Below are 16,958 nucleotides of genomic sequence, written 5' to 3'. Positions count from 1 at the left end.
CCCGCGGGACACATCTTTAGACATTACTACTCCTGTCAACGAACCTTTACGAAATATAATTAATTAAGCGTTTGCAACTTTGCGCTTTGAATTTATTATGAATATATGTGTAATCTACGGAAATTTACATTACCGATGAAAATTGATGGACTTCATTAATAACGTATTTTACAAAGTAGAAATTAATTAATTATTGGTATTAAGCGTACATACATTATTGGTATATAAAGCTTACGTTGAATATTATTGTTATTCGACTTTGCGTTAAAAAAAAAAGAGAACCCGCCTTTCACATTTCTCTGAGAGCTGTCAATCAAATTAGAGCGCGCGACATTAAGGTCGAGTAAGAGAAATTGCGACAAGAGAGCGGGGCGCTCCATTTGAGTACCTGTACCGTAGGTACATACTTATTAGTCAGTAATTAGCGACCCTGTCGGCGATATGGTTAATTATTACAATTAAGCCATTCTGAGCTGAGAGTATCCCAATTCCCCACGGGAATTTCCCCGTGCAACACGCGAGGCTGCTGCATTATTACTCATGCCCATTAGGATTTAACACAACTTCACACGAATTCGCATTATAAATACATAATATAGATCTTCATTTCTCAAAGAGCATTTGCGAGGAACGGTCAAAGGGGACAGTCTTGTCTGAGAACGAGGTAAAAAAAAAAATCGCAGTAATTTATCGGAAAATGCGCTACACAGCGAAAGTAAGATTATTTAAACGCCTCTGCAAGAGCAAACTTTGTCGAACGCGATTGTCATTTTTTCCTATGCTTCATTAAAAGTTTTGCGTGCTGCGGGAAAACGCTTAAGCTCTAAATTGTAGTCTTATTTAGTCTTATTTAAGTATTTAAGTCTAACCTCCCAACTTTTCTCTAATAATTGGATCGTCCCTCGACGATTCATTAATATCGAGCACACGCGGGATGACAGAAAGAGAGAGAGAGAGAGAGAACGCAGCCAGCTACTTTTCGTACATAGGGTAATTACCACTCGCTAATGGAATGAAGTCGCAAAAAACCAGCAGTAATTACTTCATTACCTCTTTACTATAATATTCCGGGGAGAAAAAAAATCGGCGAAAAGTCTTTCTTCGCGTTCGGCAAAAGTTCTAATTCAAATATTATTGCGGCCACGTTGGAGTTTTTTTTTTTTCGACGTGCACACGCGGAATTAACTCGATCAAAGCGGATGCAATGAAGATGGTTAAATTTGCGCCAAATATAAAAGAAATTATCTTTCGCGTTGTGTGCCATGCGACACGGCGGTGTAATTATAAAAATAATTACGTTGAAAAACGGGAGTTAGTTTCCGTCAAATTTTTTTAATAGCTGAAAACACACACGCGCGCGCTATGACAAATATTGGAGTGATAGCGGTATCTTCTCCCCGGGAAAGAGAAATTACATTTCCGCTAAATTCAGTTTGCAAACGTGTGCACGCGCGGAGTAACACTTCCACGCCGTTAAATTGAAATAAAATCGTTTTCTCGCCCGCGCTCGTCTGTCTCTCGGTCTCTCTCTCTCTCTCTCTCGCCAAAGTATAGCGCGCGTTGGAAAAGGGGTTTCCGTTAATTACGCACTTTGCCGTCTCGCCGGTGCATCGACGACGCGGCGGCGGCAGCGGCGATAACATTGGATTCACTGACTTCGACCTGGCAGTGACTACACTTCTCTGAATGCAATCAATGGGCGTAAACGCACGTGTTAAGCGGCCCGGGCATTGTTGCGCCGGCATTGTTCGCAGCGGGTTATTGTTGCATTATGCCCGCATTATTGAGCCTTATTACGGGCAGACATTTAAGGCCGCGCACATTCAACGCGACTTACGCTGATGCACAGTGGCGCGAGCGAAAGCGGAGGAATGCGCGTCGTCGGCACTCCGGCGAGATTCACACGTTCGCGTTTTGATACGCGAGTTGGTGTCGAGTAATAGATATGTTACATGCTATCGCGAACTTGCTGCTTTGCTGCTTTTATGAAAAGGTTGATATGTTTCATTTCATTTTTGTGCTGTAAAGTTTAAGATTTTTAGAAATATTCGAACCTTCCCTGTAAGTAAACTAAAACTATATCCTCAAGTCACAAGACTTATTCTTAAGATTCGCAGTGAATCTTTTTTTTTTCTCGCAAATCGACGGAGCGCGAGATCTGCCGACCACTTTTAATTAGAAGATAATAATCTCCATTAAAAGTTCCGGCATTTCGACGATCAAGAGATTCGACAGCGAGTATCATCAGAAAGTAAAATGATTTCGGCAGACGGAGTCTAAAAAAAGAGGGAAGACGACGATGATGACTCTCGTCGTATCGCAATCTCGCCGCTCGGTCTCGGGAATCTCATCTACTTTATCACAAAATCATTCATCGGCATCACGCGCTTTTTAACGAGGTGCCGACGTTTAGGATCGAAATTATAAAGCCGATAGGATGCCTGGATCATCGATCGATTTTCCCTCGTTCTGCCCTTTTTTCTCTTTCATTTCCCTTTTTTTTTCTTTCGACCACTCTTTAAAGCGCCTGGCGCGTCGTTGCGCGGCGTGCTTATATTCCAGACAACGTACAAGGTGTCTGCACTTTACGACGAGGACTTTATTAGCATTTTACGGCATGTATCACCTCGCGCGAGCGTCGACGTCGGTATATACCTCATTTTTTTGTAATATCGAGACAGAGGGGTGGAGGGGGAAGAGGAGGGACGAAGGGAGGATCGCTCGAAGTGGCACGGAGGTGTCGCATTTTTCGAAAAATAAGGAAACCTCTTTACCCTCGTAATCCGAGCGCGAGCGTACAACAATCCCGCGGCAATCTGGAGCCCTCGTCGCGAACAGCTGCTGCTGTTGTTGCTGCTGCTGCGATTTTTCGATAAGGAAAGAGGGCCCAAATGACAGGGGCAAATAGTGTCACTTTAAATTTCTCCTCTTTTCCGCGTCTATTTTACCACTACTCGTTAATAGAAAGACAGTTCTCATGCATCTAATCATCTTCTGAAAAAGCAGTAAAAATCAAAAGCCAAATATAGCTAGTGGAGAAGTTTAAAATTCGTGAAATGAGGTAAAACCTGGATCTTTTTTTTTATATTTGAAGTTATATTTTCTTAACTGCTAAATCGTTGAATGAGATCTAACCTATTCTATGTTATACGGTACCTTTTTCCACTATTTTGATATAATTCCTATGGTTATATATTAATTTTATTTCTCTTAGTAAAGTTTTAAAGGAAAAAGTACATTTTTTTTGTACATTTGAAAGTGAAAAGTACTCTTTTAGTGAAAAATCATATCTTGTAAACTTGAAATTAGCTTGTAGAAGAGAGAGGAAAAAATCCTACTATCCCACTATTTGCCCTCCTCTCTCCCTTCCCTTACACTCTGCATAACATGATATACCTTCGTCGGAATGATCAACGTTAATTTATTGCGCGAGATTAATGACTCGCGCGCGGGATGCGCTGTATTGTACGATTATCCATCGTACACGAGATTATTATGTAATTAGCCGCGATACGAGCGTGAAAGCTTCCCTTTCGATTAATGCGAAACGCCGTTCTTCCGGCGCAATATCCGCCCTTCCGCGCTCCAATTATTCGCCGCGAGAGCCGTTACGGCGCGACGTAGCGCGGGGATCCGAGATTATTTCTTGCGCCTTTGCGCTTTAATCCCTCGGGCCTCCCTCCGTCCCACGTACAATAAAGTTCTCTTATGGAATCGAGGGCACGCACGCGATCAAAGAAACGTTCGTTTGAAAAGTCCTCCCATGCGCGATGATTTTCTCTCGTTCTCTCTCTTCCTCCTTTCTTCTCCGTTCCTTTTCCTCCTCTCTCTCTCTCGTTTTCTCTGTCTCTCTCTCGATCCACCTGTTAATTTAACTCACGCCAGAAGCGCGCGTGGTATTCGCGATAACAATTAATGGCAGATAACCGGCGCGCTCGGTTATAGCGAGTGCCGGTGATTGCAAAAGCTCGCCGGACATCCGGCGAAGTGACGGCCGAGAACGCGCTCGTCTTTACGATAAATGTGAGCCCCACGACACAACGAGCAATCCCGTTCACTCGCCGTTTTAATCTCCCATAAATTGCGAAACTGAAAGGCGGACGAGAATAATTGTCGAATAATGGCGCACCATTTTCGTTCCTGTTTCAATGACAGTCACTTCAGCGTTCGCAGGTAGAGCGCTGTTATGGGATGTTTTGCCGTTCTATATCGCATTTTCTTTGACAGACGCGTTCTTTAACTGTTAAGTACTGATGCAGTAATTGAATTAATATATTGAATATCAAACGCCACGTGTAATAGAATATCTCGGTTGTTTCTCCTATATTAATATGTTGTGTGTGTATGCGTGCGCTTATTGTCTTTTGTAATAACATTCATAATAATTGTCTCTTTTTACGAAAAATTTACACAATATGCTATCAATATTTTTTTAAATGAATCTATGCATTTTAGACAATTTTTGGGGAGCACGCAGGGATCATCTTTTTTTTACTCTATTTTATTGAATTCAAAAATCGTAGTTAAAATTTTTTTAGTACCCGGAAAATATTTTTTTCACATTTCAAACAGAAGAAAACAATTACATGTTTTATCACTTTGTGATTCTTTAGTGCACGTAAAAGCCACGGTTTTAATAAAAATCGATTGAGAGAAATTCGCTGGCATAGCTCGACAAAAGTGATAAAATATTTTCTTTCTTTAAAATGTAAAAAAAATAAATTTTTTGAATGCTGAGACAATTTTAACTATTCATGGATTAAGCAAGTAAGAAAAAAAGTGAACGCAACGATCTCTTCCCAAACTGCCTAAAATGCATAAGCTCCTTTAATAAGATTGGCATTGCTTCTCTTCATTGATAATATTAGACTTTATATCATATTTAGAATCGCATAAGATGTTGATAGTAAAAAGTTAGAAAAAATGGAATGCCTCAGTACTTTGCTCTCGTTGAGTGATTCCACTGTCTTTCCGCAACGGAAAGTCTTCCTACGACTGTATAAACCGGTTGGAAAAACGAGACTTGAATTAAAAGTAGTAACTTCGTCGGAGAGTGTAGGGAGGACCAATGCATAGCTGAGATAGGAGAGATTCTCTCGTGAAGCGGGACAGCGGATTTCACGGTCCGCGTCTTTCATTTGTGTTGTAACGCGTGCATTTCTGTTCTTTTGCGTAAGTAGATATGTGTGTGTGTGTGTGTGTGTGTGTCTCCGAAATAAAATATTCCTTTCTTACGCGCGTGCTAGGCGCCACGCCGGGGATAAATAGACGGTACGTACAAACAACACCACGTTGTAAATGTGAAGAACGTATTTCAAGAAATTCACGGAACAGCAACCGTCGTCTCTGGTCCTAAGTCTGGTGGAAGTACCGGGCAATCTTTCAGCGCTCTTGGCCATTTTCAGTCGATTGTTTGGCTGCGTGCGTCACGGTCCTCTCGTTGTCACCTGGTCGCCGTTGCTGTAAAATAGAAACAACAAGAACGTGTCAGAGAAAAAGAGAGAAATTTGCCTTGGAGGGTAGACAAAAAATTTGCGAGGATGTAAATTTGAAAATGGATTCTTTTGTATTAAAACATGTGCATGTATGTACATAGGTGCGTAAATTGGCGTAAACAAAAAATAAATTAAAAGACAGTTTTATTAAAAAATAATATTTATATAACAATTTTCATATTTTGTTAGCTCTCCTTTAGCTTTTATTATCGTCTTTTCCAAGAAAATGCAATAACTTGAGGGTGCTTTATACAATTATGGCCAAGGCTGTATAAATAAATAAATAGGTACACAGGTATATACATACATATATACCTATACATGCGATGCACGCAACTAAATAAGTATAATAAAAAAAATGTGTGTCCTTAAAAAGGTAATTAAAAAGCTATAAGGCGTAAATTGGTGATACAATTAGGAAACTTTCACGCGGAAAGGTTACTTTTGCGCAGCGCGAGATAAAACAAAAGTAAAAAAACATTTTACGACTGCCTAAGGAAGCGTTTAAGAAAGTAATCAACAAGTTTTCGACTGTCTATTGCCCAAGAAAGTAATCAACGAGCTTTAGTTTCAACGTCGGAATCTTCGTTGCTGCTTGCTCATGCCCGCTTGGACACTGGATGAACTTAAAGCTCTTCTTGCCCCGACTCGACGCAAACTTCGTCGGAACAACATTCGGCGCGACCTCACGGACCCGCCGTAGATCAACAGCGGCTCGAATAATTCTAATGTAAGATGCATCAGCGAGAAATCGTCTTTCTGATCGTTCAAATAATTTGCATATTTATTCTCGCAAAGGTACGCTTTTTCAGCGATAAAGAGATGCGGTATTTGATCATAATGCGGACTCTCGTATGTCGCTGTCCGTAGACGAGAGTTGGCAAAAATCGAAAAAAAGATTTCTTCGTTCGGGCAATTTAGTGTGCGCCGGAATTGCATTCGGAAAGCGCTTCCCTCGGAAGGGACCTCTCAGACGGCAGAGAGACGGTGGAGCGCTTCTTCCTTTTGCGAAGAAGCGAGTTAACTTTAATGTCGTTAGAATTCAGGAGAGCGTTCCGCTTGCCGCGTCGTTATGTCGCGAAATGTCCCGGCAGAGGTATCGGAAAATTGACGTAATTCGATAATCGCGTACCCGATGGCCCACACCGTGTGTGTGTGTGTGTGTACCGGTACGCAGGTACGAAGGTATGATCTCGGCGACGTAGGACATTGATCGAGCACCGAGAGAGTAACTTTCGAAGCGAAAGCAGCGCGCGTTGGCACGAGACCAGAGCAAGGACGTCCGTCGTAGATTTTGATCCGGCGGGACCATGTGGGTTGAGCCGCGGGGGAGAAACCGCCGTCACCTACTTTTCCGCCGTATGAGCAGTTTTACTTATGCGCGCGATGTATCAATTTCAGGTAAGATTCACAAGCCTCGAAGTTGCGACGAGAATTCTCGAAATAGACGATTCGTGCTCGACGTTCGAGTTTCCTCAGGATTTCGCAGATTTGTTTACGAAACACGAGAGAGAAATATGCCTTTTTCCCCCTCAATATTATAGCAGTCGCTCTCGAATCATAATACAAATTTCGGCGAATTGGTAGAGCGAAAAGCGGGCCACGGCCTTCCTTGTGCAACGAGGAGCCAATCTGGATCTGGGACAATAATGTCGTTTTACGTTTTGCCAAGAAATGCGAAGGCAACGCACCTAAGCTCTCTAATGCATCTCGCACCCCCTCTCCATCTCCGCGCTCTTCCCTTTTCCGTTCTTTCCCGCGATTCTCTCGCGTACGCGTAGACGCGGGTCGCATTCCACGTAAGAATGCACGGGAACGCCAAGTATTTCGCTGCGCGGGAGCTGACACGACAGATTGCACGAAATATTTCAGTGCTTTGGACTTGTAACGATTATACCCGCATTGAGGGAGCGAGATAAAGTTGAACATGTAGAAACGACGTGGCAAAAGATCTAGACAATATAGCTTGTCTAATTATCTAACACAAACCTGGTATAATTTATATGCAGCTTTAACCATAATAAGTGTAAAGCATCCTCAATTTATTGCATTTTCTCGGAACAGGTGGTAATAAAAGCCAAAGGAGAACTAACAAAATATTAGAATTGTCATAAAAGTACTATTTTTATAAATATTATTTTTAAATAAAACTGTTCCTTTTTAATTTATTTTTCGTTAGATACCAAACATTTACGTCAATTTCTGGGGGTTCTTTATACTTACGGCCAAGGCTGAATAATTTAACGTAATCTATTTACGCATTATCCATCTCATTTAAATATTCATACTACTACACTTTATAACGCCTTTAAATCTTCCTAGAATTCGAGCTTAGAATATACTGTAAATGAATATATTGATTAATTCGCGTAGTTTCATTATAGCGTCGCACTATTCTGTGGACTTGGATGCGGCGCAAGATTGCAATTCGGCGGAGGAAAATTACATTTGTTGTGGTCAACTGCCGCGTTTGTACGTGACTTGTATACCGAACGAGAATACATAGCAACCGCTCGATCTTCGCGATCGACACACACGTTGTGTACAGGAAAATCTTCTAGAGCACATAAAGGAAGAATAAAAATTTTATATCGTAGAAAATAACTCATCTTCTTATATTCTCTAGACTTTCTACCTAACACAATAAGTATACATATATTTTTTTCAAAATTTCATTCGCGTTCCTCCCCCCTTCTCTGCTCGCGGAACTTTAAATTAATATTTAAATTAGATAATAATATTAAAATGTGGAAGGAAAATGTAGAATATTTGTATGCAGTCAGGTAAAATACTTTCATCCCTATACATAAATTCGACAAAACTTTCATATCAAGCGTCGTTTAGGAAAAATCAAGAAATGTTATTGTGCGTGATCGCATCATTTGACAGTGTCTAATAAGACAGTGTCTAATAAGAAACCTGAAGAAAGTGTAGCGACTGCTCCTTTCTTGTTTTGAGCCTTCTCTGTCTCTCTTTTCCTCTCGGTGAGAGGCGAGAGGCGACGAGAGCGCGAAGAATAAATGACGCATAATGAGGACCAGAAGGAGCGCAACGCGCGCGGATCACGTCGAGGATTGTGGAAGGTTGTGAATGGAGAGCGGAAGACAGAGGTGATTACAGCGACGGGCGAAGAAACCCGGAGGAGGAAGAGCTGGAGGAAGAGAAACCGCGCGAAATTAAATGGGTGTGACCCGTCGTCCCGCGTGTGGGCGAGGCTGTTCCAACCTCGCGCGCGAGAGAATATGTAGAAAACTTCCCCGACGTGTGCATGAATAAATTTTTCTCTCTCCGCCGGAGTGCAAGGTCAAAGCTTTTAGCCGCGGGGCAGACGATTCGACGCACCGCGATTATTGACCTGCTGAAGTTTCGTCAGTATTATCCTCCCGCTCAATTACACCACGCTAACGACTAAGTTCAGAACACCAGGCGATATTTTAGCGAATAATTTTTTTTTATTTTTTTTTTTAGAGAGAGAGAAGAGGATGTAACGTATTTCTTTTTAGTAATACCGTATATTACGAGATTGAACGTGGACGCGTAGATAGGCAATTTTCAAAAAAGCGACGCGCCGAACAGGTAGATACACGGGAATACGTAAATATGCAAATTATCATTATCGATTCACCGAGAAATATACATATACATTTTGCGATAATCAAGCAAAATGAATTCTGATTGATGATGTTAATTTAATCGCTAAAATTAATGTACAACGTTGAATTCCGCGCAAATGATGTAACGTTTATCTCGAATTCCCGCCGCTGTATCGCGCATTTATTTCGATTTTCTCGCAGATCCGCTCATTATCGAGGCTCTCATCGAGATCCCGCCGTTGCGTTGCCCCGGCGCTGTTATACCTGCTTCCTCGGAGCGACGCACCGATCGTTGATCGGCGCACAAAAACGATCAAATCGACGTACCAAGTAGCGCGCCTCCCCAAGCAGGAGTGGCGCAATTTTAACAGATTCGTTATCCACTTCCGGTTCAGAGGAGCGCATTAATCCGCGCTATGGAAATTTCGCTGCTCCGCGCGTCGTTACGCCGATGAGAGAGGGATACACGAGGGGTTGCACAAAGTTCCCCGGAAATATCGTCCATTATCCCCCGGCCGTTACTTCCCGCGGAAAGCACGCGGACGCAAAATCGGGACAACAGTGTAAACAACTTCGCGGCTTTCCACCTCGGAAAACACACACTCCGCTCTCGAGCGAGGGGGAAAAAATATCGTGGGCTACGAAAAATACACCGTCGTGCGCATGCGGCTACATAAAGTGTACCTTAAGATTGTTAACTATCATAATATTGTCTCCGCCAATAGGGATGTTATACACGTTCGTGACACAAATCGGATTTAATCGATATAATGTTGTCGTAATGTCATGTCATTTTATGTTGAATATTTTGCTTTTATAGGCAGGCTAATATACACTCATGCTGGCCATTAAAATTGAAACAGAAAAAAACGCGTTACATCGAACCGAATGGATTTATGGATAAATTAGGTCAAGGTAAGATATGAAAATAGATCATAAAATATGAAAATGAGTTATTACTTCTAATAAAAATACTTCAAGCTGCACTTCTAAATCCCACGTAGGTACTCCATGTATAATAAATAATCTGCCGTATAAAAATAGTACTTTATTTCATGTCTTTCTTGGTGTTGTAATTTTAATGGCCAGCGGTGTGTACGTAAAGTCACGAAATTAATTGTCCGTATAGTGCGCCATTATATTGATGAATACTTTAAGTTGTATTGTTCGGGCGTTGTTTATATTTAGACACCGCTCTATTTATATTTGAACAACTAATTGTGAAACTATCAGTGCCGTAATACGTGCGTGAAACCACAATTTTTAACACTCGACAACAATTTGAAAAAATTATTAATATAATGGCGCTGCACTGTTTCGGACAAATTAGTTTCGTGGTTATGTATAGTCTGCAGTACGGTTGGGAAAAAAAAATAAATAAAAGGCTGAAGGCTAAAGTTTTTATTTTGACAAAATAGGAAATTTGATGGAAAATGCAGATAGGAAAATCAACATATCTGCAATATCTAGATTCGAAATCCCATGAATGTATTTTGAGTGTAATAATAATACCGGGGTAATGGAAATATTTTCAGCTTTCCCGATTACACGTACGCATACAAATACGATTCAATAAATCGTAATGCATTCTCATGAAATGCTAATATTTTGCGAAACTAGCGCCACCGACATATATATATATTTTCCGGCGGAAACGACAAAATGATAATGTATATATTTCATAACGAAGTATTGGTACATTAAGTAATGAATGTAGCAGATATTTGACAGGCATTAGCAACTGATGTATATTGCCGCGAAAGTCAATATTGACTCTGTTGGAAATTAATGAGTAAACAACGTTTAGTTATACTAAATATCCAACAATAAATGCATCGCGCGGCAATTTGAGAGTATTAACTGCTAGCAATCGGTTTCATAAATCTTAACGCGCACGTAAAACTCGACTTGCATATAAAATATCGACAATCCGTCGTTCAATATTCGTGCGACAATCTGTCGCGCGTTCAACAATGTTTTGCTAAAAATAAAAAGAAAGACACAAAGTGGAAACATTTATTGTTGTTTATTCTCAATATATATATTATATATATTTTAGCGGTACTATTGCTGCAATCGCAGAAGCGGAAAAAAAGAAATTCTAATACGAAAGAACGAAATTTGCGGACGGTCGTGTTTCGCGTCTCAGGCGAGTTGAGAGAGACAGAGAGAGAGAGAAAGAGAGCGAATTCTTCGTTCCAGTAACATTTCCGAGGCGAATGGTCGGTCCTTGCTGATGATCCGAGAAATGAATGGTCGCCGGTGAACACGGGCTGTGAATAAAAAGTCGCACAGCTGCGCGATACTCACGGTACCCGCGGAGAGTTAAAGTCACGACCGCGGTGGCATAGCTAAATTTTTTATGGACGTGCACCCGCCACGGTTTACGGTTCGGAAATTTACGGCCGAGCTGGGAGTATAATTCGAAGGAGTATATATACGAATTACGTGTAGGAATTGTCCGCGGTGCGGCTGAATTCGACCGAAAATTCATTTATTCGTGTGCGACAGCAGCGTGAATCCAAATCGATAAGTTTGAGCGAACGAATTACGACATTTTTTTCAAGAATTTTTCATTTCGCGCAGACAATCCTTGGGCTACCTGTTTTTCGAACGAAAAGCAGCGTCTATTGAAATGATCGCGGACGCGTGATTCCTCCCGCGGTGCGATTCAAAAAAATTCCCTCTCTTAATTAAATTTCAAACGTGTTTGAATTTTAAAACCCATTGTAGACATTACAATGGGGGGGGGGGAGACTTTATTGCATTAATAAATTTAATTCTTCTGCCCGTGGATGGGCAGAGGATTTATCGATATTCATAAGTCGATCGCGGCAGATTAATTCGAGCAGGCGAACGTATAGCGACGCACGTCGAAGCGATATTCAGATATTGTGGCATCGAAAGAGGGGGTAGAAGGGAGGAAGAGGGCCCCCCTCGAATATCAGCGCAGCTGTCGCGGACGTCGCGTTCGCGGAGCGCACTGCCGGCGCATGCAAAAAGCCACGTAATGCGCGCACTTTTCGTGCGGCGAACGGGGTAAAAACGGGCAATGGTAATAACCTACGGCGGCGGGGGCGGGGGGATGGGGAGAGCCATCATCGGAGCGTAGGGACACGCGCCGCTTGCGCAACGGCGTGGCGCGGCGTTTCTTACGGCGTCCCACGTGCTAGGAAGTCGCGCCTGAACGCCTACTTGAAAATACGACCCACGTCGCACCGGATGACGCATCGATATGCGCGCCTTCGATGCTTTTATAGACCGCCGGTGGGCCAGAAAAAGCCACCAGGACCACGCGGGGGAGAGACCTCTCGACGGAACGCTTCATCTTCCAGATGCGCGGCTATATCGATCGGCGATATATCGTCCAACCGCGCGCCGTGTGGTTTGACTCGAGTTAACGATTTACACGCGAGCTCCGTTTCCGATTTCCCTTCTCTCTTTTTACAGCCACGTGATTATTAAAACATCATCGCGCCCTCTCGAGTCCTCGGGATGATCCGTATTTTTGTACAGATATTTATGAGATACGTCAGACGAGAAGTCGGAATATAATTCAAGCGGACGGTTCTCTCTCGAAATATCGAGATAATTTAATATTAATGTCCCTCAAGTTGGGTTATCATTCGTCTCGGTTTAATTTCTAGTATCTGCGTGTGCTCAGTAAAAATATTTTCGTATATTTTGTACAAGCAAGTAACGAAATGCAAAATTTTATCGATTAAATTTTATTATTCAGACCAGAAATTTTATATGAAATGATATTACTAATAAATAATTTTTTTTTATTTTGTCAATATAAGATATTATAAACGCATCTTACTACTAAATAATTTTAAACTATACAGTATTTAATCTTCAAACGCATGTTAATGTCGAGTATTAATAAAAAGTAGTTAAACATTGTTTTAAAAAGTGTGCAGATAAATGAAAAAATTTAAAAATATCTGAATTTAAATTTTTATAATTACATTTTTTAATGGGTTAAAAAAACGATCTCGTCATCGCGTGAATTTGCGAAACTCAAGCGCGCGCAATGTTGATAATGCTATCGAAAATCACGGCTCATAATATATCAGCGACGACATCAGCGCTGTCGTTCGAGCCCTTCCCATCAATTTGCCGCGGTGCCGTGTTCCCAGCGTAGACATATCCTCATTTATCCCAATGTTCTATACGTCGACGACCAATTTGCTAATCGAGCCAATCATCCAATCGCATTAACCTTGCCGGCCATTCAGAGACCCCGGTCTCGTTTTTATTGGACGGTTCCTGCGACGGATTTTTAAATTCGCGCTCTCCTTGCAGAGAACGATCGCACAATTACGAAACACGGTCGACACGTTTCTCGCTCGATCTATAATTGCATCGCAGAATATAATAACCTTTGGGCCGGGGATGGAAGACTCGTCCGTTATGCGACGCGCGCGTTAATTATCATTTACAAATGTCACATTACGGAGGTATCTTGCGCAATTCTCCTCTTCATTCGTCTAGTGATTACGGTGCATGTACTTCGAAGTACGCCTTCCGACGGTCGTTTAGACAATAACGTCAGCTTGCGCATTCCGGTACGAATTGCAATTCAACGTATGCCCTGGTAAAGCTGCAGTAATGCATAACGCGACTGCATCCACTAGTCACGCTCAAGCTACTAGAGAGGAGGGGGGGAAGGAGAGAGAGAGGATGACAATAACTGTCGCGATAAATGCGCACAAATGCGAACAAACGCGCGTGTGTGTAACATTTGTTTAACGCTAAATTGCAGCGGCACCCAGTGATAAAATGCAAAATGCCGTCACGGGTTTTTATAGCGAATATCCATCAGAAATAATTAAACTGGGATATATTGGGCCCCCCCGCGCGCTCTCGAGGCAAGAGAGAATTCGCCCTCCTCCCATCGGGAATTTGACTGCGCAACCAATTATAGAGAATGGATGAAAATGTGATGAATAATTTCTCGACGATATTCCGCCGAAGTGCTCATTTCGACGGCAATTTTTCGGGACGGACACTCCATCGGGGAATACCCGTGCCGAAACCGCGCGTCGCGGGTTTTTGATTTTTAACGCGAATTTTCGCGCACCCGGCACGGCGACGCAGCGTCGTGTGAAAGGCGAATAGCACACGACTCGATAGCAATAATACACGCTCGATTTGAGATGAAATCGTAATCCCGGCTTCCTTTCTCTCTCTCTCTCTCTCTCTCTCTCTCTCTCTCTCTCTCTCTTTCGCGCGCGTTTCTTATTTCGCGAGATCGTTCGACGCGCGCCGTGTTCCTCCGGGCGGCATGGCAGCGGCGTCGTAAAATTTAAGCGGGAAAAGCGGAATAGCGCGCGACCAGAGAGGCAGAGAGACCATTGGATTTTATAGGCCGGCGGCCTCTCAATCAGCGCAAGAAAAGTACTCGCCGCTAGGCGAGAGAGGCAATAAAGTGGCAAAGGGCTATAAAGTTATAATATGTTTCGTGGACTTTAATTCGCTCGCCAAGAGATTTGATCTGTATTTATTGTCGCCGCGAACCATTTCGCCGACACTTGACCCCCGCACTTTCCGACCTAATTATGTTTGCAACTTTATTACGTTTATAACTTTATTAATAAATATACAAACTGCATTATGAAGTAATAAGAGGGAAACCTTTGCAGATGTAAATCATACGCCGCGTAAAAAACGCTCGAATTTCAATGAAAATTTATTGCCGAGATTAATTGACGATTATCTCATAAAGATTATTACTATATTATTATAAATGCGAATTATGATTTTTTTATAATACTTTCAGTGATACGTCTTTTCAAACATCAACTCTACACTCCTCTCTGAACGCAAAATTCAAATATAATAAATTGAAGTAGTGACGCGAATTTGAATAACAATGACAATATAAAGACGCGTAGTGTATGTCGCGTGTCAGGATATATTGTATATTATAAAATATGGAAAGTATATTATGGAAAGTATATACACAGCACGTAGAGAGAAAGAAAGAGAGAGGAACGCAGTCACGTCTCACGGACAAAGACGTGATGGCACGCAGCGATAGGAATAATCGACGATACACGAAGCAAGAAAGCTCGTGGGCCGGCTGGCCGCATAGAGGAGGGTGAGAGCGCGTCCGTGATGTCTCTGTCGCGCATCTACACGGTATATATACCCACTCCCACACGACCGGTACGCCGCGACTCACTTCCGGAATAATTTATTATTCAGAGGATAGCCGGGATTGAAAAAAGCTTCTCGGCCATATCTTCCACGATTAATGGCCCCAGATATCGATGACAGATATCCGCTTGCGTGATAAATAAACAGAATGCACGGCGCAGCTCCTGCGTCGCCTCGGCGCTGAAGAGATTGGCAAAACGTCGTTTTGCGTCGTGCGTGCAATAGAGGAGAGGGCAGATACCTCGTGCGGACATCGAGGAATTTCCGCAAATTAACTTTGCGGTTCTATATCGACTCGATGTAATGCGCGGAAGAGGAAGGAGGATGAGGACAAGGACAAGGATGCAGGAAAGTAAAACTTGATTAAAAGTAAAAGGATTAAGAGGAAAAGGGTGTGGGGAGAAAGTTTAAAATGTTCGACGCAAGAATTAGGTAATAAAAAGGTAAAACAAAGTTAAGTGATTAGACGTAAAGGGCTGTTAGATCGAACAGATATAATGAGTAAAATGTTAATTGCGCGCACCACGGTTTTTATGTGTTAAATGTTACATTTCAACTAGTTAAATAATTATAATGAGTGGATGCAAGGGTGTGGTTAGGGTAAAAATTGTAAACCGAGTTTTTTCTCTCGATTGACATGTAAGCTAAAGAAAATAAATTATTCTATTCAATAATGCGTTGCGGCAGCCTGTCGCATAAATCTTCAATTTTTGTATAATTGCGATTATAATCGGCAAACTAAATTTTTTGAAATCTCTATAAATTTCTCGTAATATAAATAAAAAAATTCTTTGAGTCATGTTGAACTGATTAGGTGAAATTGGAGACCAAATACTTGATCTTCGTTCGTTAGTGCAAGAAATAGTTTGGATCGCAAAGGGTTAAGCATCGTGTATCGTAGCAAAATAAATCGCATGCTTCTCGCGCTTATTGATGATCTCTCTCATTCCCTCTCTCTCCTTCCCCCCCCCCTCTCTCTCTGTCGCGATCCAGGTTATTAAAATCGTTCGAACATGCCCCGGAATGCGCAGCCTTCTCCCCTACAACGACGATAATCGGAAGCCATCATCGTAACTGATCGCCGCGGCGTAATAGCGGCCGGGATGTATCTACGGATCGGGGCATCGGTTGAACGCCGTACCGTGTAGTTGCGCCACGGCAGCTGCACAGCCTTGAACATGCAAAGCGTGCAAGCGGGAGAACGAACGAACGAACGATCGCCACCGCCCACGCCGTCCGTCCGTTCGCCCGTGCGTGTGCGGCCTGGGATTGCATCGCGGAAAATTGGATAATGCGGCGGCCACCGCCGACGCGGCGGATACAAACGGCAGGCATCGGCCGTCATCGTTGCGGACCATTGCGCGCCACGCTAACGTTTTCGGGGTGACGCGCGAACGGGGGATTTTGCAAATTTTACCGTCCGTTTCCGCGGTCGGAAACCGCCTGCCTAAAAACGGCGTGGGGAGGGGGGGGGAGAGGAGGGACGCGGGCATTTCGTTTTCGAACGCTACAAGCCGGTAACGAGCGAGATGCTGGACATTCCCGGAATTCCCGGCTCTACCCCCGCGCGATTAACGGCGGTCGGGAAATGAAGCGCGTGGAATTTTCATGAACAATGATCCCTCCGTGGCGGCGCGGCGTGCGCCTGACCGTTATCGAGTGTACACGAGCGAAAAAAAAACGGCGTTTTATGTATTTTTCCTCT

General features: G+C 42.7%; 1 protein-coding gene across 1 annotated transcript in view; it reads right to left on the bottom strand.

The window, feature by feature from the left end:
• Nucleotides 1-16,958, bottom strand: part of LOC105462585 (CD151 antigen-like) — a 107,750-nt gene that overhangs the window by 36,173 nt on the left and 54,619 nt on the right. Inside the window, exon 3 of the mRNA XM_011709292.1 lies at nucleotides 5,280-5,460. Coding sequence (XP_011707594.1) covers nucleotides 5,280-5,399 — 120 coding nt within the window. The 5' untranslated portion in view covers nucleotides 5,400-5,460. The remainder of the gene's footprint in view (nucleotides 1-5,279; nucleotides 5,461-16,958) is intronic.

The sequence above is a fragment of the Wasmannia auropunctata genome, unplaced genomic scaffold, assembly GCF_000956235.1.
Source record: "Wasmannia auropunctata unplaced genomic scaffold, wasmannia.A_1.0 LD336116.1, whole genome shotgun sequence".
NCBI lineage: Eukaryota > Metazoa > Arthropoda > Insecta > Hymenoptera > Formicidae > Wasmannia > Wasmannia auropunctata.
The sequence above is the reverse complement of the archived record's forward strand: the minus strand, read 5'-3'. Positions and strand labels throughout refer to the sequence as shown.